Below are 24,033 nucleotides of genomic sequence, written 5' to 3'. Positions count from 1 at the left end.
GAAAAAAAAAAGCTGAAAGTGCTTTCTAAATTAAGTAAGACAAATATATCTAATGTTGAAGCATTGTGTTCACTCGTATAAGGAGAGATAAGTGCCATATATTAAGTAACAGAATATAAATTGTTGCTTTATAGTCAACATAATGATTCGATCCATCAGATCTTATGGCTATTTGATCCATTTATGGTCTTGACACTAATATTGCCAACTTTGATTGTCCAAGACCAAACCTAAAGGTCATGATAGTTTGCAACTGACGAAGATCTTATTAATATATATACATATATTTATAGGGATCTGGAAGAGTGAACTTTCCGTTACACCATAACAAAAAAGAAATTGAGCCATTACATGAAGTCATCTTGGCGCTACATGCTTAGGTCTTCTTGACTCTTTCAATCAGAAGGAAGAAAAAGGGAAAAAAATAAACACCCTTTATAAAAACACTTCTATCGCACAAGATTATTTGCTTCACATGTTTCTGAATGGTCTATTGAATCCAGTGTGGATGTGACTGTTTTGTGTTAAGCTTCCCTCCAGGAGCACAGCGTGCCGCAATCTCTGTTCTCCGCAGAGTCGGGAGATCAGTCTGTGGTTGACATAATATATGCCGTAAAATGGAAATTTCGAGATAAGCTTCCATTAATTTGTCAGGCATCTCACACAGACACGTACTTCATTCTTCTTTAGAGCAGCACTTTGCCTTTTAATCATTAATGGTTGAATAACAATGAAACACAAGTCAATTACACAGCCCCGCATTTTGCCCCGATGTAGCTTACCATAAGGCCATGTTCACATGTCCAGAAATCATCCGTTAGAACTGATCCAGAAGCAATCACTTGGCAAAAAAAAAGTTGTGCAGGCACAACTTTTTAGTCTGTTTTTTAAAAAAACTGATCTCTGCTGGATCCGTTTTTGTTTTTTGTTGTATTACATTGAAGTCTACGGAAAACGGAATCATTAATTAGCCACCTATTTTCTTCCATTTGGAAGAGATCCAGTAAGCAAAAAATGGATCCTTTACAAATGGAGAAAAAAAAATCAGATGACTAATTAATAGATCCATTTTCCATAGATTTCAATGTTAAAAAAAGCAAACTGATCCAGCAGAGATCATTTAAAAAAAAAGGACTAAAAAGTTGTGTCCGAAGAGAGGAAGGAAAAATCTCCAGCGACAAACATCCAATGAATAACATCATTTTCTTGTTGAATAAAAAAAATGCCTTTATTGTGCCAACATATGCAATAAAAAGGCTGGCCCCCTAGAGAGTGGCATTAATAGAAACCAACGCGTTTCAGCAAAGAACCTTAATCATTGTGTTTCTGCACAACTTTTTTGCCATCGGATTTCTGCTGGATCGGTTCTAACAGATCATTACTGGACATGTGAACATAACCTAACACGATAATGAGGTCTAAGGCTGTGTGCACACGTTGCAGATTTTTCGCGGTTTATTCGCGGTTTTTCCCTATAAAAACGCTATAAAACCACAAAAAATCATACATTATGCATCCCGTCATTTTTAATGAATTCCGCAATTTTTGTACACATGATGCGTTTTTTTCCGCAAAAAAAACGCATCGCGGTAAAAAACGCAGCATGTTCATTAATTTTGCGGATTTTTCGCGGATTTCCCACTATATAATGTATTGGGAAATGTCCGGAAAAAAACGCAACAAAAACGCGGTAAAAACGCGCAAAAAAAACACATGCAGATTTCTTGCAGAAAATCTCAGGATTTTCTCAGGAATTTTCTGCAAGAAATCCTGAACGTGTGCACATAGCCTTGGGAATAAAAAGGGAATATTTGACATCTAGTTTTTTCTTTCACGTTCAGGAACCACAGGACATTCGGTTGCACTGTTACGTACGTTTTATTGGTCTGTATTGGTGACATCCAACCCGTACTGTTTGAAACCGGAACAGTTGGAGGGCAGTCTAAATAAGGGCAAATGAAACTATCTGTAAAGTTTAATTTTGATTTTTATAGAAGGTTGGATACCCATTTTTGTAACGTTGAGCTCTAAACTTGGATAAAATTCTGACTACCTACAACCACCACTAGAGGGAGCTCACTGAATACTATTGTAATATTAACACCAATGTATAAATTGTATGCAGTAAGCTTTTTGCCTGTTCGACACTAATGTTGGTGGAGAGGCCTTGTTCACGATCCCTGTTCTAGTTCATCCCAAAGGTGTTGGTTGGGGTTGAGGTCAGGGCTCTGTACGACCGCTCATGTTCTTCAACACCAAACTCCCCTGATTTGTACAGGTAGATAACTTTCTCCTGGCATTCACCAAATCCAGACTCATCCATTAGATGTCAAATAGAGAAGTGTGATCCGTCACATGTTTCTAATACTCCACAGCCCAGTGGTGGCGGTTTTACACAACTCCATCAGTCACTTGGCATTGTGCTTGGTGATGTAAGGTTATGTAACTTCACACGTGGAAGGCTAAGTAAGACCATTCACAAAGGGGAGAATTTTAGTGATGAGCGAATGTGCTTGGATAAGGTGTTATCTGAGCATGCTCGTGTGCTAACAGAGTGACTTGCACACGTTCAGTATTTTTCGCGTTTTTTTCGCTATAAAAACGTGATAAAAACGCGAAAAAACCGCTAACATATGCCTCCCATTATTTTCAGTGTATTCCGCATTTTTTGTGCAAATGTAGCCTTTTTTTCCGCGAAAAAATCGCATAGCGGAAAAAAAAGCAACATGTTCATTAAAATGCGGAATTGCAGGGGATTCCGCACACCTAGAGTGCAATGATCTGCTTACTTCCCGCACGGGGCTGTGCACACCATGCGGGAAGTAAGCAGATTATGTGCGGTTGGTACCCAGGGTGGAGGAGAGGAGACTCTCCTCCACGGACTGGGCACCATATACGGTAATTGGTCAAAAAAAAAGAATTAAAATAAAAAATAGTCATATACTCACCTTCGATGTCTTCCCGCCTCTCAGCTGCATGCTGCCGCTTCGGTTTCTATAGCTGGTGTGCGGTGAAGGACCTGCGATGACGTCACTGTCTTGTGATTGGTCGAGACCGGTCATGTGACCGCTCACGTGACCGCGACGTCATGGAAGGTCCTGAACCACACCGGCATCTATAGGAACGGACGCCTGCAGGTGAGTATAACCATTTTTTTTATTTTTTTTATTATTTTTAAACATTCTATCTTTTACTATAGATGCTGCATAGGCAGCATCTATAGTAAAAAGATGGTCACACTTGTCAAACGCTATGTTTGACAAGTGTGACCAACCTGTCAGTCAGTTTTCCAAGCGATGCTACAGATCGCTTGGAAAACTTTAGCATTCTGCAAGCTAATTACGCTTGCAGAATGCTAAAAAAAGCGGAAAAAAAATGCGGATTTCTTGCAGAAAATTTCCGGTTTTCTTCAGGAAATTTCTGCAAGAAATCCGGACGTGTGCACATAGCCTTAGCGTGTTCGAAAAATATGTTTGAGTCCCCGCTGCTGTTCGACAGCCACTACACATGCAGGGAAGAATTGTCAGCGTTCTGCACCAGAATTTTGGCTTACTTTTATTTTTTAGAAGCATTTAAGTAAATGGTGCACACTATTTTTAAAGCATTTTGTGGCAAATCTGTCATTTTTATTTTGAGTTCATCAGATCACTGTAGCAAAATTTCTCCAGAAAGGTGAGGAATAAAATGCATTCTAGACAGGAATCCTGTGTCCATACGTGCCAAATTTATCAAGCATCATGCAATACTTTAATAAATTAGGCACAACTAAAGACAGTGGACAGAGACGAAAAACTGACTTCAAAAACTCCTCTCATGGTTAAAATATATATAATAAATTAAAAAAAATTAAAACTACTTTGAAAATAGTCTTTAATAAAATAATTAAACAGTAATATACAGTGCTCAAAAAAATAACAGAATATCTCCAAGTAAATCAAACTACTGTGAAATCAAACTGTCCACTTAGGAAGCAACACTGATTGACAATCAATTTCACATGCTGTTGTGCCCAACAACGTGCAGGACGCTTGGCATTTGCCACAGAACACCAGGATTGGCAAATTCGCCACTGGCGCCCTGTGCTCTACACAGATGAACGCAGGTTCACACTGAGCACATGTGACAGAGTCTGGAGAAGCAGTGGAGAGCGATCTGCTGCCTGCAACATCCTTCAGCATGACCGGTTTGGCAGTGGGTCAGTAATGGTGTGGGGTGGCATTTCTTTGGAGGGCCGCACAGCCCTCCATGTGCTCGCCAGAGGTAGCCTGACTGCCATTAGGTACCGAGATGAGATCCTCAGACCCCTTGTGAGACCATGTGCTGGTTTGGTTGGCCCTGGGTTCCTCCTAATGCAGGACAATGCCAGACCTCATGTGGCTGGAGTGTGTCAGCAGTTCCTGCAAGATGAAGGCATTGAAGCTATGGACTGGCCCGCCCGTTCCCCAGACCTGAATCCGATTGAACACATCTGGGACATCATGTCTCGCACCATCCACCAACGTCACGTTGCACCACAGACTGTCCCTCAGGAAACCATCTGCCGCCGCATCAGGAGCATGCCGAGGTGTTGTAGGGAGGTCATACAGGCACGTGGAGGCCACGCACTACAGAGCATCATTTCCTTGTCTTGAGGCATTTCCACTGAAGTTGGATCAGCCTGTAATTTGATTTTCCACTTTGATTTTGAGCATCGTTCCAAGTCCAGGCCTCCGCAAGATATTAATTTTGATTTATATTGATCATTTTTATATTTTATTGTTCTCAACGCTTTCCACTATGTAGTGAATAAAGATTTACAACTGGAATATTATATTCAGTGATATCTAGGGTGTGGTATTTTAGTGTTCCCTTTATTTTTTGGAGCAGTGTATGTGTGTATGTGTATATATATATATATATATATATATATATATGTATGTATATATATATATATCTATCTACCTACTAAATAATTGTCTAAGGGTCACTTCCGTCTGTCTGTCACGGTTATTCGCGCTATGCTGCGGTCAGTTAACGCTGCTATTAACCCTCCCTGTGTGACCAACGTTTTACTATTGATGCTGCCTATGCGGCGTCAATAGTAAAAATATCTAACGTTAAAAATAATAATAAAAAAAAATAAAAATCGTTATATACTCACCGTCCGTCGGCCCCTCAGATCCACAACAGGCCTTCCCTGCTCGCGACGCTCCGGTAACCGGTCCATGCTGCGATCTCGCAAGATGATGACGTGCGGTCTCGCGAGACCGCTACGTCATCATCTCGCGAGACCGCAATGCAATCTTCAGACCGGAGCGCGCGACGAGCATCGGTAACCGGCTGCTTCGATCCTGAGGCTCCGGAAGGTGAGTATATAACTATTTTTTATTTTAATTCTTTTTTTTTTTTAACAGGGATATGATGCATATTACGTGGCTGGGCAATATACTAGGGCAGCACGGTGGCGCAGTGGTTAGCACAGCAGCCTTGCAGCGCTGGAGTCCTGGGTTCTAATCCCACCTTGGACAACATCTGCAAAGAGTTTGTATGTTCTCTCCGTGTTTGCGTGGGTTTCCTCCGGGCACTCCGGTTTCCTCCCACATTCCAAAGACATACTTATAGGGAATTTAGATTGTGAGCCCCATCGGGGACAGCGATGATGATGTGTGCAACCTGTAAAGCGCTGCGTAATATGTTAGCGCTATATAAAAATAAAGATTATTATTATTATAAGATTATTACTACGTGACTGGGCAGTATACTATGTGGCTGGCCAATATACTACATGACTGGGCAGTATACTATGTGGCTGGCCAATATACTACATGACTGGGCAGTATACTATGTGGCTGGGCAATATACTACGTGGCTGGGCAATATACTACGTGACTGGGCAGTATACTATGTGGCTGGCCAATATACTACGTGACTGGGCAGTATACTATGTGGCTGGGCAATATACTACGTGGCTGGGCAATATGCTACGTGACTGGGCAGTATACTACGTGGCTGGGCAATATACTACGCGGCTGGGCAGTATACTACGTGGCTGGGCAATATGCTACGTGGCTGGGCAATATACTACGTGGCTGGGCAATATACTACGTGGCTGGGCAATATACTACGTGGCTGGGCAGTATACTACGTGGCTGGGCAGTATACTACGTGGATATACTACGTGGCTGGCCAGTATACTACGTGGCTGGGCAATATACTACGTGGCTGGGCAATATACTACGTGGCTGGGCAATATACTATGTGTCTGTACTATGTACTACGTGGCTGGGCAATATACTACGTGGCTGAGCAATAGCATATTCTAGAATACCCGATGCGTTAGAATAGGGCCACCATCTAGTATATGTATATGTGTGTGTGTGTATATGTATATATATATATATATATATATATATATATATATATATATATATATATATATATATATATATATATATATATATACAGTACAGACCAAAAGTTTGGACACACCCTCTCATTTAAAGATCTTTTTTTATTTTCATGACTATGAATTTCACACTGAAGGCATCGAAACTATGAATTAACACATGTGGAGTTATATACTAAACAAAAAAGTGTGAAGCAACTAAAATTATGTCTTATATTCTATATTCTTCAAAGTAGCCACCTTTTGCTTTGATGACTGCTTTGCACACTCTTGGCATTCTCTTGATGAGCTTCAAGAGGTAGTCACCGGGAATGGTTTTCACTTCACAGGTGTGCCCTGTCAGGTTTAATAAGTGGGATTTCTTGCCTGATAAATGGGGTTTGGACCATCAGTTGCATTGTGCAGAAGTCTGGTGGATACACAGCTGATAGTCCTACTGAATAGACTGTTAGAATTTGTATTATGGCAAGAAAAAAGCAGCTAAGTAAAGAAAAACGATTGGCCATCATTACTTTAAGAAATGAAGGTCAATCAGTCCGAAAAATTAGGCAAACTTTTAAAGTGTCCCCAAGTGCAGTGGCAAAAACCATCAAGCGCTACAAAGAAACTGGCTCACATGAGGACCGCCCCAGGAAAGGAAGACCAAGAGTCACCTCTGCTTCTGAGGATAAGTTTATCCGAGCCACCAGCCTCCGAAATCGCAGGTTAACAGCAGCTCTGATTAGATGATTAGAGACCAGGTCAATGCCACACAGACTTCTAGCAGCAGACACATCTCTACAACAACTGTTAAGAGGAGAATTTGTGCAGCAGGCCTTCATGGTAAAATAGCTGTTAGGAAACAACTGCTAAGGACAGGCAACAAGCAGAAGAGACTTGTTTGGGCTAAAGAACACAAGGAATGGACATTAGACCAGTGGAAATCTGTGCTTTGGTCTGATGAGTCCAAATTTGAGATCTTTGGTTCCAACCACGGTGTCTTTGTGTGACGCAGAAAAGGTGAACGGATGGACTCTACATGCCTGGTTCCCACCGTGAGGCATGGAGGAAGAGGTGTGATGGTTACATAGTTACATAGTTATTAAGGTTGAAGTAAGACTTTAAGTCCATCTAGTTCAACCCATAGGCTAAGGCTTCTTTCACACTAGCGTCGGGCTCGGCCCGTCGCTGTGCGTCGGGCCGACGTTCCCGACGCTAGCGTTGTCTCCGCCGCACAACGGGGGCAGCGGATGCATTTTTCCAGCACATCCGCTGCCCCATTGTGAGGTGCGGGGAAGCGCGGGGAGGTGGGGGCGGACCGTCGTGAGCAAAAAACGTTACATGTAGCGTTTTTTGCTCCCGACGGTCCGCCACTGCACGACGCATCCGTCGCACGACGGGTGCGACGTGTGGCAATCCGTCACAATGCGTCGCTTAATGTTAATCAATGGCGAAAAAACGCATCCTACAAACACTTTTGCAGGATGCGTTTTTTCGGCAAAACGACGCATTGTGACGGAATGCAGTTAACGCTAGTGTGAAAGTAGCCTAACCTAACATGCCCTAACATGTTGTTCCAGAGGAAGGCAAAAAAAAAACATGTGGCAAAGATTAAGCTCCGCATTGGGGAAAAAAAAATTTTCCCGACTCCACATACGGCAATCAGACTAGTTCCCTGGATCAACGCCCTATCAAGGAATCTAGTGTATATACCCTGTAACATTATACTTTTCAAGAAAGGTATCCAGTCCCCTCTTAAATTTAAGTAATGAATCACTCATTACAACATCATACGGCAGAGAGTTCCATAGTCTCACTGCTCTTACAGTAAAGAATCCGCGTCTGTTATTATGCTTAAACCTTCTTTCCTCCAGACGTAGAGGATGCCCCCTTGTCCCTGTCTCAGGTCTATGATTAAAAGGTCTTTTATACTGTCCCCTCATATATTTATACATTAAAATAAGATCACCCCTTAGTTTTCGTTTATCCAAACTAAATAGTCCCAAGTGTAATAATCTATCTTGGTATTGCAGACCCCCCCCCCCCAGTACGCTAATAACCTTGGTCGCTCTTCTCTGCACCCGCTCCAGTTCAGCTATGTCTTTCTTATACACCGGAGACCAGAACTGTGCACAGTATTCTAAGTGTGGTCGAACTAGTGACTTGTATAGAGGTAAAATTATGTTCTCCTCATGAGCATCTATGCCTCTTTTAATGCATCCCATTATTTTATTTGCCTTTGTAGCAGCTGCCTGACACTGGCCACTGAGTATGAGTTTGTCATACACCCAGGTCTTTTTCATTGACGGTTTTGCCCAGAGTTTTAGAATTAAGCACATAGTTATACATCTTATTACTTCTACCCAAGTGCATGACCTTACATTTATCCCCATTAAAGCTCATTTGCCATTTATCAGCCCAAGCTTCTAGTTTGCATAAATCATCCTGTAATATAAAATTGTCCTCCCCTGTATTAATTACCCTGCAGAGTTTAGTGTCATCTGCAAATATTGAAATTCTACTCTGAATGCCCCCTACAAGGTCATTAATAAATATGTTAAAAAGAAGAGGGCCCAATACTGACCCCTGTGGTACCCCACTGCTAACCACGACCCAGTCCGAGTGTGCTCCATTACTAACCACCCTTTGTTTCCTATCCCTGAGCCAGCTCTCAACCCACTTACACATATTTTCCCCTATCCCCATTATTCTCATTTTATGTATCAACCTTTTGTGTGGCACCGTATCAAAAGCTTTTGAAAAGTCCATATACACTACATCTACTGGGTTCCCTTGGTCCAGTCCGGAACTTACCTCTTCATAGAAGCTGATCAAATTAGTCTGACATGAACGGTCCCTAGTAAACCCATGTTGATATTGGGTCATGAGGTTATTCCTCTTCAGATACTCCAGTATAGCATCCCTTAGAATGCCCTCCAGGATTTTACCCACAGTAGAGGTTAAGCTTACTGGCCTATAATTACCGAGTTCAGTTTTTGTCCCCTTTTTGAATATTGGCACCACATTTGCTATACGCCAGTCCTGTGGTACAGACCCTGTTATTATGGACTCTTTAAAGCAAGGAAACAACTGCTAAGGACAGGCAACAAGCAGAAGAGACTTGTTCGGGCTAAAGAACACAAGGAATGGACATTACACCAGTGGAAATCTGTGCTTTGGTCTGATGAGTCCAAATTTGAGATCTTTGGTTCCAACCACTGTGTCTTTGTGCGACGCAGAAAAGGTGAAAGGATGGACTCTACATGCCTGGTTCCCACCATGAAGCATAGAGGAGGAGGTGAGATGGTGTGGGGGTGCTTTGTTGGTGACACTGTTGGGGATTTATTCAAAATTGAAGGCATACTGAACCAGCATGGCTACCACAGCATCTTGCAGCGGCATGCTATTCCATCCAGTTTGCATTTAGTTGGACCATCATTTATTTTTCAACAGGACAATGACCCCAAACACACCTCCAGGCTGTGTAAGGGCTATTTGACCAAGAAGGAGAGTGATGGGGTGCTACGCCAGATGACCTGGCCTCCACAGTCACCAGACCTGAACCCAATCGAGATGGTTTGGGGTGAGGTGGACCGCAGATTTAAGGCAAAAGGGCCAACAAGTGCTAAGCATCTCTGGGAACTCCTTCAAGATTGTTGGAAGACCATTCCCGGTGACTTCCTCTTGAAGCTCATCAAGAGAATGCCAAGAGTGTGCAAAGCAGTCATCAAAGCAAATGGTGGCTACTTTGAAGAACCTAGAATATAAGACATAATTTCAGTTGTTTCACACTTTTTTGTTAAGTATATAATTCCACATGTGTTAATTCATAGTTTTGATGCGTTATGATGAATTTACAATTTTCATAGTCCTGAAAATACAGAAAAATCTATAAATGAGAAGGTGTGTGTCCAAACTTTTGGTCTGTACTGTATATATGTACGGTGTGTATATATATATATATATATATATATATATATATATATATATATATATATATAATGATTGGGTTTTTTTTAATAAAGACTATTTGCAAAGTGGTTTATTTTTTTTAAAGAATAAGATAAATGCCTGCAAAATGTCCAAAGTCCTTAATGAGTATTGTGTATAAGTGCAATGTGTGGGCCAGGCAGGGTCACGACTCTTCTGTGCCAGACATTTTTATCCTTGCAGAATGTTATCTTGCCTCTAATTGATAAATCCTTAATAAAGAGCTGAACCGTGCTGACATTGTGTATTAATGCAGTGGCGGCTTCTCTATCAGTGTGTCATATGGTCGTGATTATGAAATCCATCTTGTATATGGCTGTGAGTGATTCATTACGGCACTGTGATAATTATACACTTAAGGCTCATCTGTTCGCTCTCAAGTCGTTTTTTTTCTATTTTCCTTATGCAGTTGAATGCTTTACATTTTCTAGTCTGCATGACAGCACCTCTGCTCTCATGTTGTGCAGTCATGTAGTAGGGCAGGTTTGCTTATGTAAGGTATGTATCTATGTTCTGTTTACCTTCGCTGAACCTATGATGATGCCTTAGGGAAATGCTTACATATAATGTTCCCAATATAGTGCCCTGAGCAACCATCAGCAAACTACAAGACTTATACTTAGACTAAAGCAGGACTGGCCCATCAGCATTCTTACACCCCCTGACAGAAGTTATGTCGCTTATCCATGTTATGTAAATAAAAGCTTATAACCTGACGTTAAATTCATCCATTGGTTGTATAAATTATTCATTTGAAAGCTGAAACCCTCCGAAATGTGGTTTAGGTTAAGAAAATACATTGGCATCAATGCAGAAATATTGATCAGTTAATGGACACAGAATGGTCAGATTTTGGCAAAAGAAAAGTTTTGTCGCCTGGTCATATAATGCACCCAATCCTAGTTTACATCCTCACCTGTGCTCAGTAAATGATCTGTTAGTTAGTGTGTATATATAAAAAGAAACCCAACACCCCAGACCTTCACTTGAACTGCAACTTGAGCTCTGACAACATGCCAAAAATCCACCCTGCGACCAAAGCCTGGATTATCATGAGGCTGAAGACAAGATCCAGTGCAGAGGTGGCTGGCACCTTTAATGTGTATCAGCGTCAAGTATAAAGAATTAAAAAAAGATTTGAAGAGACTGGAGATGTTTGACAAGCCCAGGTCCGGCAGACCCCGTAAGACAACTGCTCAGAGGAACGTTTGTTGGTTAGAAAATCCAAAGCAAGCCCCTCTTCCACTGCAGCAGAGCACCAACAGGCCTGGTCACCTCAAGTCCCTGTGTCAACTAGAACAGTTTGTAGGATTCTGTTTCGAAATGGCCTCCATGGTCGAATCAGTGCCCAGAAGCCAGCACTAAACAAAAGGCAAATAAAAAAACGTGTGGCATTTGCAAAGTCCAACAGCCTGCTAAATAGATGGACGCTGGAAAAGTGGCAGAAGGTGGATTTCTTTGATGAATCTTCAGTAGAATTACACCACAGCCGCCGCAAATACTGCAGGAGACCTACTGGAGCCCGTATGGATCCAAAATACACCCGGAAACCAGTTAAACTTGGTGGTGGAAAGATCGTGGTCTGGGGTTACATTCAGTATGGGGGTGTGCAAAACATTTGCAAGGTGGAAGGCAATATCAATAGCCTAAAATATCAAGAAGTACTAGCTACCTCTTATATTCCAAATCATAAAAGGGGTCAAATTCTGCAGCAGGATGGTGCTCCATCTCATACATCCATCTCTACAACAAAGTTCCTCCAGGCAGAAAAGATCAAGGTGCTCAAGGACTGGCCAGCCCAGTCACCAGACATAAACATCATTGAGCATGTTTGGGGTAGGATGAAAGAGGAAGCTTGGAAGACGAAACCAAAGAATCTATATGAACTCTGGGAGGCATGTAAGACTTCATTCTTTGCTATTCCTGATGACTTTATTAATAAATTGTATGAATCATTGTAGAACCGTATGGATGCAGTCCTTTAAGCTCATGGAAGTCACACAAAATATTAAATATGACTCTAATAGCACCACAACTTCATTCACCAATGTTATGCAACATATATTTGTATTTTAAGTTAATTATTTGTTTGAATATCACATTACTTTCTGTGATACGACAAAACATTTGTCTTGCCAAAATCTGACCATTCTGTGTCCATTAACTGATCAATATTTCTGCATTGATGCCAATTTATTTTCTTAACCTAAACCATATTTCGGAGGGTTTCAGCTTTCAAAAGAATACTTTATACACCCAATGGATGAATTTAACGTCCGGTTATAAGCTTTTATTTACATAACATGGATTAGCGACATAACTTATGTCAGGAAGTGTATGGCATATCTAGCGATATTCCATATCCTCAAATATGGATATCCCTGCAAATCAGAGTTATGAGGCTGGTATACTTATTTCGTAATGGTTATACAATCTCACCACCTACCCTGTTTTACATCTGTGTCCCTCCTCTCTGCTGCTGCTGCTGATATCTCACACTGCTCAGTACAAACTGAAACTGTCAGGCTGGGTGGGCAGAGACTGAATACACTTGCTCATTCTTAACGGGGGTATTCATAAAAAGCTCATTTTAATATTTCTAGATTATACAGTCGGTCTAACGTAGTTTCAAAGTCAGTACACCATCCTCATAAGGCTTAACAAATATATTTAGTAATGTATGCAGTTTTGCATTGTGAAATCTAGCGACAGATCTGCTTACAATTTGCTTGCTTTGCGCCATTTGGGTATGTATTCTCTGATCGCATGTCTTGGGGGCTCCATTACAAATTCTAGATCCATGGAGAGCTCTAGGAATCTTGCAGATCTTTCAATCCACAATGTAGATTTATCCAAAGAAGCATTGAAAAGCGTGATTTTTTAAATATAATTCACTAGAAAATCTTCAGCAACTCTACAATAAAATCCGCCCAGTTTCTGTAGATTTGCTGTGGAGATTATCTACATCCATTCCAACCTATGTAGACATTAGCTAAGAGTGACCACCAGATCTGTCTGATGTGTGTTGTGTTTGATCCAGACCACCAGTAGTCACCCCCGTTTTAAAAAGGGTGTATGTGGTAAGACAACCCCTTTAAGCTGCATTGAATTATTTTCATTGTAGACTATACAGTAGCTTGTAAAAGTTTGGGCACTCCTGGTCACAATTACTGTTGTGAAAAATTAAGCAAGTTGAAGATGAAATGATTTCTTAAAGGCCTAAAACTAAAGATGGCACATTTCCTTTATGTTTTAGACAAAAATAAAAATTCGTATTTTCATCTTTTACATTTTAATAATTGCAAAAAGGAAAATGGGCTGGTGGAAAAGTTTGGGCACCCTGCATGGATAGTGCCTAGTAGCACCCCCCATTTGAAAGTAACACAGCCTGTAAACGCTTTTTGTAGCCAGACAAGAGTCTTTCAATTCTTGTTTGAGGGATTTTCATCCATTTTTCCAGTTCTGTGAGATTCTTAGGTTGTCTTGCATGCTGCTATTTTCAGGTCTCGCCACAGATTTTCAATGATGTTCAGATCAGAGGACTTTGAGGGCCATTGTAAGACCTACAGCTTGCACCTTCTGAGGTAGTTCCCCATGCCATTGGCTGCAACACAACCCCAAAGCACGATTGACCCACCCCAATGCTTGACGTTCAGCGAGATGTTCTTTTTGTGAAATTCTGTGCCCCTTTTTCTCCACTCATACCTTTTGATCATTGTGGCCAGAGTTCTATTTTAACCTCATCCGCCGTCCACAAAACTTGTTTCTCTCTAGTGTGACGCCGGCCTAACAGGCTAATTCAGGTCTGAAGCCATGGTCAAACTTATCTGAGCACAGAAATCTGCAAGGGTGACCAAACTTTTGCATCGGACCGTTTTCTTTTTGTAATTTTTAAAATGTATAATTTTTTTTTTTTTGCCTGAAATACAAAGGAAATGTGTAATCTTTAACTTTAGGCGTTTTAGAGATCATTTCATCTTCAACTTGCTTAACTGTTCACAATAACAGTAATTTTGACCAGGGGTGCCCAAACTTTTACATGCCACTGTATATCTCACCCAGAAGATAAACTTAAACATTTTTATAGGATTATTAAATATAATGCACTGGGCATTTTTTTCAGTAGCTGGTTCCCACATGTCCCACAGTAAATATCAGTCTATCATTGCCATTCACAACGGTGAAGAAATACTGGATGCACGGCCTCATCAGCTGAAAAAACATAGTATGATGCGACTGGTGAGAGTCAGACAAGCTCCTGCCAGGCTGAGACATGAAGAAGTGATTGGCTGCATTCACTGCTGTTAGAAAGCTCTAATTTGCTTTACTAATTAAACACCTTAATTTCATCATATTTGCAAATGTGTAGAAGATGAACCAGAACTAGCATGTTGGATATTGACGATATCTAAAAGCTTTTGCCAAACCTTACATCAAGTCTTCCAAGTCTGTGGAAAAACGTGTTATGTTATGATGACACCAAAGTTTAACTTTTTGACCATAATTTCAAAAGGTATTTTTGGCACAAAGCCAACTGCACCTCACCAAAAGAACACCATACCTAAAGTTAACCATGGTGGAGGCAGCATTATTCTTTAGGACATTATTTTGCAGTTCTTTTGAAATGTGGGCTTTAGTCAGGGTGGAGGTAATTATAAACAGTTCCAAAAATCAGTCAATTTTGCTACAGAAGCTTCAGGCCTCTGTTGAATAGTTGATGATTATGAGGATTTTAGCCTTTCAGCACAACAACCCTAAGCATTCCTCCAAATCAACAAAATAATGGCTTTACCAGAAGAAGATGAGTGTTTTGGAATGGCCCAGACCTGAATCCAGTTGAACATCTGTGGGAGACCTGAAGAGGACGCTGTACACAGGAGATGCTTTCGTAATCTGACAGATTTGGAGCTACTGTAAGGAAGAGTGGGCAAAGATTGCCAATTCTAGATGTACCACGCTGATAGACTCAAACCAAAAAGACTGAATGCTGTGATAGTTTCAAAGGGGATTCCAACAAAGTATTAGTTTAAGGGTGCAGTCAGACTGCTTGATTACTTGTGCGAGGATTGCATCGCCTTCAGCTATCCTGACCTGAGCATGACAGCTGCATAGAAATAGATAGATTGGTACAGATTATGGGTGGAAAAAGTTCTGAAATTATTATTCTTGGTATGATTTTTTTTTTTTTTTACATTGCAAAAATCTGGCATTTTAACAGGGATGTGTAGACTTTTTATATCCACTGTAATCCAAATGCGAAATATATTAGATATTTTCATCGGTATGTGCTACTATCCATGGTAACATATGATGATAGTTAATTTGGCAACCTGAGAAAAATCAACACTTCCATCGTCCAGTTCCCAGTTGGCCAATTCTTTGGTCCAGAGTTTTTCCCTTTACTATAGTCACATATAGAGATGAGCGAACTGTAAAGTTCAGGATTCGTATTGGACACCTGGTATCCGGCGCAGAACACTGAAGTCCGTTTTACAGTTCGGGGAGGATAGAGACCCAACGAAAGCGAATTTCAACGGGTCCCTAGATACATATCGGTGAAATATCTGGCACCAGAGGATTTTAACTCTACGGCAATGTGCAAATACCATTTCTGGCAAATTTGGGAAAAATCCTCCATTAGAATGTAAAGTCTCTTTTTTGGCCTTTTTATTGCTGACTGTAGGGAGATCAGATCTCCTGAAGTGACACCCCAGAATCCTACTTCCATAAGTAATGGATGAGGCAATAAATCTCCCAAGCACATGGTGTCGATATGTCATCTTCTCCCGTCGGCCTCACGTTTTGCGATACCCACCATGGAGTATGGACACTTGCGTTATACCGTCCCTGGCTGAATTCTCTACATTTTCTCTTCTTCACAGTAAAGGTACCTTCACACTAAGCGATGCTGCAGCGATATCGACAACAATGCCGATCGCTGCAGCGTCGCTGGAGAGCTGTCACACAGACCGCTCTCCAGCGACCAACGATGCCGAAGTCCCCGGGTAACCAGGGTAAACATCGGGTTGCTAAGCGCAGGGCCGCGCTTAGTAACCCGATGTTTACCCTGGTTACCAGTGTTAAATGTAAAAAAACAAACACTACCTACTTACATTTGCGTCCCCCGGCGTCCGCTTCCCTGTACTGTGTAAGCGCCGGCCCTAACAGCAGAGCGGTGACGTCACCGCTGTGCTTTGCTTTACGGCCGGCACTGACACATTCAGTGCAGGAAGCTCTGAGCAGCAGCGCGGACGCCGGGGGACGTGACAGACATCAGAGGGTGAGTATGTAGTGTTTTTTTTTTACTTTTACAATGGTAACCAGGGTAAATATCGGGTTACTAAGCGCGGCCCTGCGCTTAGTAACCCGATATTTACCCTGGTTACCATTGTAAAACATTGCTGGCATCGTTGCTTTTGCTGTCAAACACGACGATACACGGCGATCTGACAACCAAATAAAGTTCTGGACTTTCAGCAACGACCAGCGATATCACAGCAGGATCCAGATCGCTGCTGCGTGTCAAACACAACGATATCGCTATCCAGGACGCTGCAACGTCACAGATCGCTATCGTTACCGTTGTAAAGTCGCTTAGTGTGAAGGTACCTTTAGGCTCTGTGCCCGTGCTTGAACTTTCTGACACCATCCCCGCTCTCTTTTTTTGTCTCATCATTGAGCCGCGCTCTCCCCCGCTGCGACCAGCAGACATTGGGGCATTTCTGTCTTGTATTGCCTTTGTGTGCTCATTAAAAAAGAATCAGAAAATCTATTGAGTGCACGTTTAATGTAACACAGATGTGCGCCACACTACGGTTTTTGCAAATTTCCAACTTTTTTTTTTTTTTTTTCGAGATTCATCAGTGTTTCTTATTATTTACAGAAAGAAACTTGAGACAGCGGAACAGACTAGTTTATAAGGAAAAAAAAAACCATGACATAGTGTGGAATGTGGCTCGTCTTCCAGACCAAACTGACCAGTTTGGCAGGCGCTTGTAGACAGTGACAATCCGCGCTGTTCATTTTAGCACTTGGAGAAATAACTTAAGTGTAAAACCCCATTACACTTGAGGGTCCTTAGTGACAAATTCTATTACCAAGTTGAATGTTATGCTACCAGGAGTTGCTGGATACAGAAGTATCTTTGTTCTCGAGCCTCATTTTTTTCCCCTCTCCCCCATTTCCTCTGTATGCATTCCTTTTAACTTAATACTAAAATTAAAAAAAGGTTTTTTGGAGCCCAGTGAACTTTATTCCATATGCAAGAATATATTTTATGGCCTTTCTTTTTAAATCAATAGAACAGAGAGAGGGAGAGTTGGTGTTCTTTGTTCTCCCCTTTGCGTTCGATTAATGTCATATTTGCCAGTAGTAAAAGCCAGTTACGGAAACGTTTGAGTATGTGTTGGATGGATTTTCTTTTACAGCTTGGCTCTGATCCTTCTAAGGTACAGAACACTGGCAATTTTAACAACAGAATCTCCCAAATCCTTTCCAGGACTCTGCAAAAGCATTCAACTATTCTTGAGTTTGGAGCCTTTTTGCCCTAAACTGTTAGTGTCCACCATCGGTGGTTACTTTTTGGTCAATATCTTTCTTAAAGGACACTTTTTTACCTAATAGTCGAAAACCTCTTTCTCTTTGTGTCTTTGTAGAATGCAAGTTCAGAGGGTAAGAAGACCACGTTGTTGCACAAGTCCTCAAGGTCTTCTTCCAAGGTATTCCGAGACCCAGGCTGAGGGACAGGAGCAGCTGTTCAGACTGACGGACAACATCCAGGATGAGTTGTAAGTACCACAGATTTTTATCAGTCTAATGGGTCTAATGTATTCTACTCGTTATCGGTCAGCAATTTGTGTAACTGAGGTATCTAAAACATGTCTGGTAACATTCCACACTCCTTCATGTATTTGTTGAGGGGACTAAATATTTGTCTACTGGAATTTTTCTATAAATATTTTTTTTGCTACCGGTTTTGTTCGGGGGTATTGATGCATACTTTATTGACCATGCTCACTGACAAATGAGAAAGTAGAGATATCATTCAAACATCCGCTAAGATCTTGTCCCGCCCCTATAAACATGCACATGTGAGCATGCACGCTGGGACTTATTGGTGAAAAAAGAAGCCTGCCATGAAATTCCTCAGTCACCCAGAGCAAATACCCTATGATGCCGATCATGACTAAGGTACACGGATTTGGTATAGATCAGAGGTCTTTGTTCTCAATCTTTCTAGCTGTTGCAAAATTACAATGCACAGAATGCTGTTTTTCTGCCAGGGGTAGTTTTTGGCTGTAGTTTTGCAGCGGTTCAGAAAACTAGATGGTCTTAAAACTGGAGTCTTAGGCCCGATTCATCCAGATCGGTGATTTTCTCTCCCGTTTTGATGAGGGGGCGTGTAGGTGTCAGATGCTCCTGATTCATTAAGAGGAGCACAACCCTTAGAGAATCAGGAATGTCTAACTGGTGGCCACCGTGTGCCACAGCAGAAATCTTACTCCAATCATTAACCGGAGTAAGATTTTTGGCGTAAGGTATGCCACAGCTCATTGTGCATTGGACAAGCTGTGATGTCCGTGAACACACACCAAAAGTCACAAAATTTTGGTGCAACTCTGAAGTTGCGCAAAAATGTTGTGGCTCTTCAGAACTCCAGAATTCTGGCAAAATTGCTTTGGTGAATCGGGGCATTTTACGTGTAGTTATTTTAGTCCGTGACTGGCCATTTGTCATTTACGCTCTTATTCTTACTTTACAGTTTCATCGCCGTTGACCACATTGACAGTTACTGCGTGCTCATCTCATCCAAAGCGGTCTACTTTCTGAAATGGGGCGAGTACGTGGACCGTGATGCAATCTTTTTGGAAATTAAGTATGATGATCTCTACCACTGTCTTGTTTCAAAGGACCATGGGAAAATTTATGTTCAGCTAACAAAGAAAGCCGACACAACAAGTAGTGGAATAGCCATACCAGGGCCGTCCCACCAGAAACCCATGGTAAGAGGTTCTTCCTACATCGACTATGTATTACCTTCTATTTTTTGTTTTTGGATACTTTTATTTAAGAGCTGCTTAATATAAAGCCACTGTCAGCAGTTTGTGGTCTCCTGGTGACCCACCATTGTGGTAACAATATTGGATTGCCTAAAACATGCTGTTCACCTGTACACTGCGTGCAGAAATATTAGGCAAGTTGTATTTTGATCACATGATACTTTTTATACATGTTGTCCTACTCCAAGCTGTTCAGGCTTGAGAGCCAACTACCAATTAAGTAAATCAGGTGATGTGCATCTCTGTAATGAGGAGGGGTGTTGTCTAATGACATCAAAACCCTATATAAGGTGTGCTTAATTATTAGGCAACTTCCTTTCCTTTGGCAAAATGGGTCAGAAGAGAGATTTGACGGGCTCTGAAAAGTCCAAAATTGTGAGATGTCTTGAAGAGGGATGCAGCAGTCTTGAAATTGCCAAACTTTTGAAGCGTGATCACTGAACAATCAAGCGTTTCATGGCAAATAGCCCACAGGGTCGCAAGAAGCGTGTTGGGCAAAAAAGGCGCAAAATAACTGCCCATGAATTGAGGAAAATCAAGCGTGAAGCTGCCAAGATGCCATTTGCCACCAGTTTTGCCATATTTCAGAGCTGCAGCGTTACTGGAGTAACAAAAAGCACAAGGTGTGCGATATTCAGGGACATGGCCAAGGTAAGGAAGGCTGAAAAACGACCACCTTTGTACAAGAAACATAAGATAAAACGTCAAGACTGGGCCAAGAAATATCTTAAGACTGACTTTTCAAAGGTTTTATGGACTGATGAAATGAGAGTGACTCTTGATGGGCCAGATGGATGGGCCAGAGGCTGGATCAGTAAAGGGCAGAGAGCTCCACTCCGACTCAGACGCCAGCAAGGTGGAGGTGGGGTACTGGTATGGGCTGGTATCATCAAAGATGAACTTGTGGGACCTTTTTGGGTTGAAGATGGAGTGAAGCTCAACTCCTAGACCTACTGCCAGTTTCTGGAAGACAACTTCTTCAAGCAGTGGTACAGGAAGAAGTCGGTACGTTCAAGAAAAACATGATTTTCATGCAGGACAATGCTCCATCACATGCCTCCAACTACTCCACAGCGTGGCTGGCCAGTAAAGGTCTCAAAGAAGAAAAAATAATGACATGGCCCCCTTGCTCACCTGATCTGAGCCTGTGGTCCCTCATAAAATGTGAGATCTACAGGGAGGGAAAACAGTACACTTCTCGGAACAGTGTCTGGGAGGCTGTGGTGGCTGCTGCACGCAATGTTGATCGCAAACAGATGAAGCAACTGACAGAATCTATGGATGGAGGCTGCTGAGTGTCATCATAAAGAAAGGCGGCTATATTGGTCACTCATTTTTGGGGGTTTTGTTTTTGCATGTCAGAAATGTTTATTTCTAAATTTTGTGCAGTTATATTGGTTTACCTGGTGAAAATAAACAAGTGAGATGGGAATATATTTGGTTTTTATTAAGTTGCCTAATAATTATGCACAGTAATAGTTACCTGCACAAACAGATATCCTCCTAAGATAGCCAAATCTAAAAATAACCCACTCCAACTTCCAAAAATATTAAGCTTTGATATTTATGAGTCTTTTGGGTTGATTGAGAACATAGTTGTTGATCAATAATAAAAATAATCCTCTAAAATACAACTTGCCTAATAATTCTGCATACAGTGTATATGCTGGGCTATCTTCACTTGTTAATGGATACGGACACCTCTTGGGGATTTTTTTTATATAACTTAAAGGGACTGTGTTAGCACAGAACAACTAATCAAACCAAGCACAAGCACTCGGTGCACCTTCCCATCTGCTTGTTTTATGTCTGTCTGCCCTTCTCTGGCTCTATAAAGTCAGGGTAGTCAGTCAAAGAGGGGAGGGTGAAGATGGAGAGAAAAATAAGTAGGTGGGAAGGTGCACTTGAATATTTGACCATGCCGTGATGCACCTTGCGCCTTTGCTTAGTTTAAACAGTCATTCAGTGCGGACAGTCCCTTTAAATACATCTAGTGTGAGCTAAAATCAGTTTAAAAAATGTGTTTCGTTAAAAAAAAAATTGGTTTATCTGGCTTTTACAGACTGTTTCCTTGCACATTGGTGACTACTGATCAGCTCATTCTGATGGGGAGTTTTACAACTGTTCTGTGTTTTTTCATGGCTCCTCTCAGCTGATTTATGACCACAAAGTTCAACTCAACCTTGATGTGGTCGGTTTTCATAAATCAGTGCAAAGGGGCTCAGAAATTTTAAGAGCTTACTTGATACTTTGTTAATCTCTTTCTGCAGACAGCAATAGACTGTGCAACACAAAGGTTATAGAGGGCAAAATTTGTAATGAAAAATGGTTCCAGTGGTTGAGATGGGTTTCAAGTCTCACAAACGGTGGTAGTCAGTACAATCGTAATATGTCAGCAGTTTTTCCATCTTCTTGGCTATGATGATTCCCCAGAGCCACATTCCGACTAGACATGTCCGACATTTGTATTGAGAAAGGACCCAAACATCTAGTTGGTACAAGCCACATATAAGCAAATCGCATATTTGCAGTCATTTTCCTCCAGTATCACAAAATGTACAGAGTGCGCAGTGCAGCCACTGTGAGGATCAACATGTCTGCAGTCATATAGAATGACTGCAGACTTGTACCCTAAGGCTGGACAACCCCTTAACTTAGTTAACTGGTTCATGCAGCTTTACATGAACACCCGAGCCTTACACTATGGCTGGTCCAAATAACTAAAGCAATTGTTACCATCCACCTCTCGTGTCTCCCCTTTTCCTCATAGATTGTAAGCTTGCGAGCAGGGCCCTCATTCCTCCTGGTATCTGTTTTGAACTGTGATTTCTGTTATGCTGTAATGTCTATTGTCTGTACAAGTCCCCTCTATAAGTTGTAAAGCGCTGCGGAATATGTTGGCGCTATATAAATACAAATTATTATTATTATTGGGGAAGTTTTCCTAAAACTGAACTTGCACTTTAGATTGTAGTTAGTTACTATTTAAAGGGCTCATATAATTTTACAATAATGTGTTTTCCTTTCTTTTCTTCTCATTGACTGCTTTGTACCATTCCTTTAAATTTGGGCCACGTTGCAATATCAGGCATAGCCTTACTCAAGTGTGGCGCTATTTCTGGGGAAATAAAAATGCAGATCCAATATTTTTTTGTGTGTGTTTCTCTTTTTCAGGTCCATGTAAATTCTGAAGCACTTGCCGTGAAAATATCCCAAGAGATAAATTATGCAAAGAGTCTGTACTACGAGCAGCAGCTGATGTTAAGACAAACCGAAGAACAAGAGAACTTGGACTTGAACTATTAAGAAAGAAGAAGCACAGGACTCCAAGCATCACCCTGGCAGGTCCACGCGGGCATGTAATCTGCGGTAACATACATGTGTGTGAATATGTACACCTATATATCCATGTGACTACAGTGCTACTATTGTGCGGAGAACACTACTGCCTTTCCAGTATACTGAGGTGGGGGTGGGCTGGGGGGATAATTTATATTGGGGGTAATCACTATTTAATATGGTAAATAATTATAAATAGACGCACTTGAATCAATTTTGAAGAAATACCTTTATTTTGCTAAATCTGTAAATATTGTACATCTATGATATGATGTAAATATAAGAGAAAATGAAACACCGAATTGCGTGACGTCTCACTTTTGTTTATATTAACTTATTTGATCACTTGCACTAGATCTACACAAATCTGCGGCCCGACACATCCCATATCCCAGCATTCTAAATATGGAATGTGTTGTGGAAACCCCTTTTCTGGTAGAGCTAATCTGGGTTAAGACACAAGGCGCCGGCACTGGTCAAATTAGGAGCGATGTAGCGGAGACCAGAGCTTACACAGTCTGTTTACAAGGCCGATCTGTCCCATACACAAGGACAGGGTTTTTTTTTATGTACTCACGGAAATAGGAAAGTTTCAATACATTACCAAGGGATTTTCTTGTCGAGAGTGACAAGTCAAGCCTGGCATGTCCGAATGAGGAGACTTATACACCAAGCATGCTCCTCTGGGGAAATTAAATATGAAAATTGACTCTCTCTATTATGTAGTACTAGAGTTCAAGTCCTCATCCTCTTTGAAGAGGCAATTTGCATAGTACATTACCCAAAAATAATATGTAAATTATCAGCATAAAGGTTGTAACTCATAGATTCTGATAACTACTCCCAAGAGCTGGACCTTCTTTAACATGCCACATCATAGGATTCCACCTTCACAAATAATCAGTCCATCTAATTAAAAAAGCAGTAACAAACTGGTCTGCAAATCCGAGAAAAATTTTAAATAAATGTACAGTCATAAAGCTGAAGGCCACCCAAGCTCAAGGAAGAGAGACGTTAACTGTAAAAGAGTAAGTAAAAATTGATCTGCATTTATTGCAACTACTGGGAAAAGAAGATTGTCTCACAAATTGTCCTAGAAGAGCTTTATGGATTGGGGTTTGAAAAGATTATGATGGACAATTGTAAGACTATGTTCTCACACCTCATTTTTGCTGCATCCAAAACCTCCTTTATCAGTAAAAACGCTGCGTTCAGATGCCTGTTTTGTGACATTTTCTCAGGAATTTCTGATGTTATTTTGCAATGTTTTTTGGGTGAGGA

The 24,033-nt window shown here is 41.2% G+C and overlaps 1 protein-coding gene across 2 annotated transcripts in view; it reads left to right on the top strand.

The window, feature by feature from the left end:
• The window catches only part of VPS13D (vacuolar protein sorting 13 homolog D), a 280,917-nt gene extending 257,865 nt beyond the window's left edge, over positions 1-23,052 (top strand). For both annotated transcript variants that reach the window (XM_077250276.1, XM_077250275.1), the window contains 3 exons: positions 18,010-18,141; positions 19,116-19,356; positions 22,588-23,052. In XM_077250276.1, coding sequence (XP_077106391.1) covers positions 18,010-18,141; positions 19,116-19,356; positions 22,588-22,719 — 505 coding nt within the window. In that variant the 3' untranslated portion in view covers positions 22,720-23,052. The remainder of the gene's footprint in view (positions 1-18,009; positions 18,142-19,115; positions 19,357-22,587) is intronic.
• Positions 23,053-24,033: the final 981 nt, after the last annotated feature.

The sequence above is a fragment of the Ranitomeya variabilis genome, chromosome 4 (genome assembly GCF_051348905.1).
Source record: "Ranitomeya variabilis isolate aRanVar5 chromosome 4, aRanVar5.hap1, whole genome shotgun sequence".
In the NCBI taxonomy this organism is placed as follows: domain Eukaryota; kingdom Metazoa; phylum Chordata; class Amphibia; order Anura; family Dendrobatidae; genus Ranitomeya; species Ranitomeya variabilis.
Note: the sequence above shows the minus strand (reverse complement) of the source record. Positions and strands in the feature narration are given on the sequence as shown.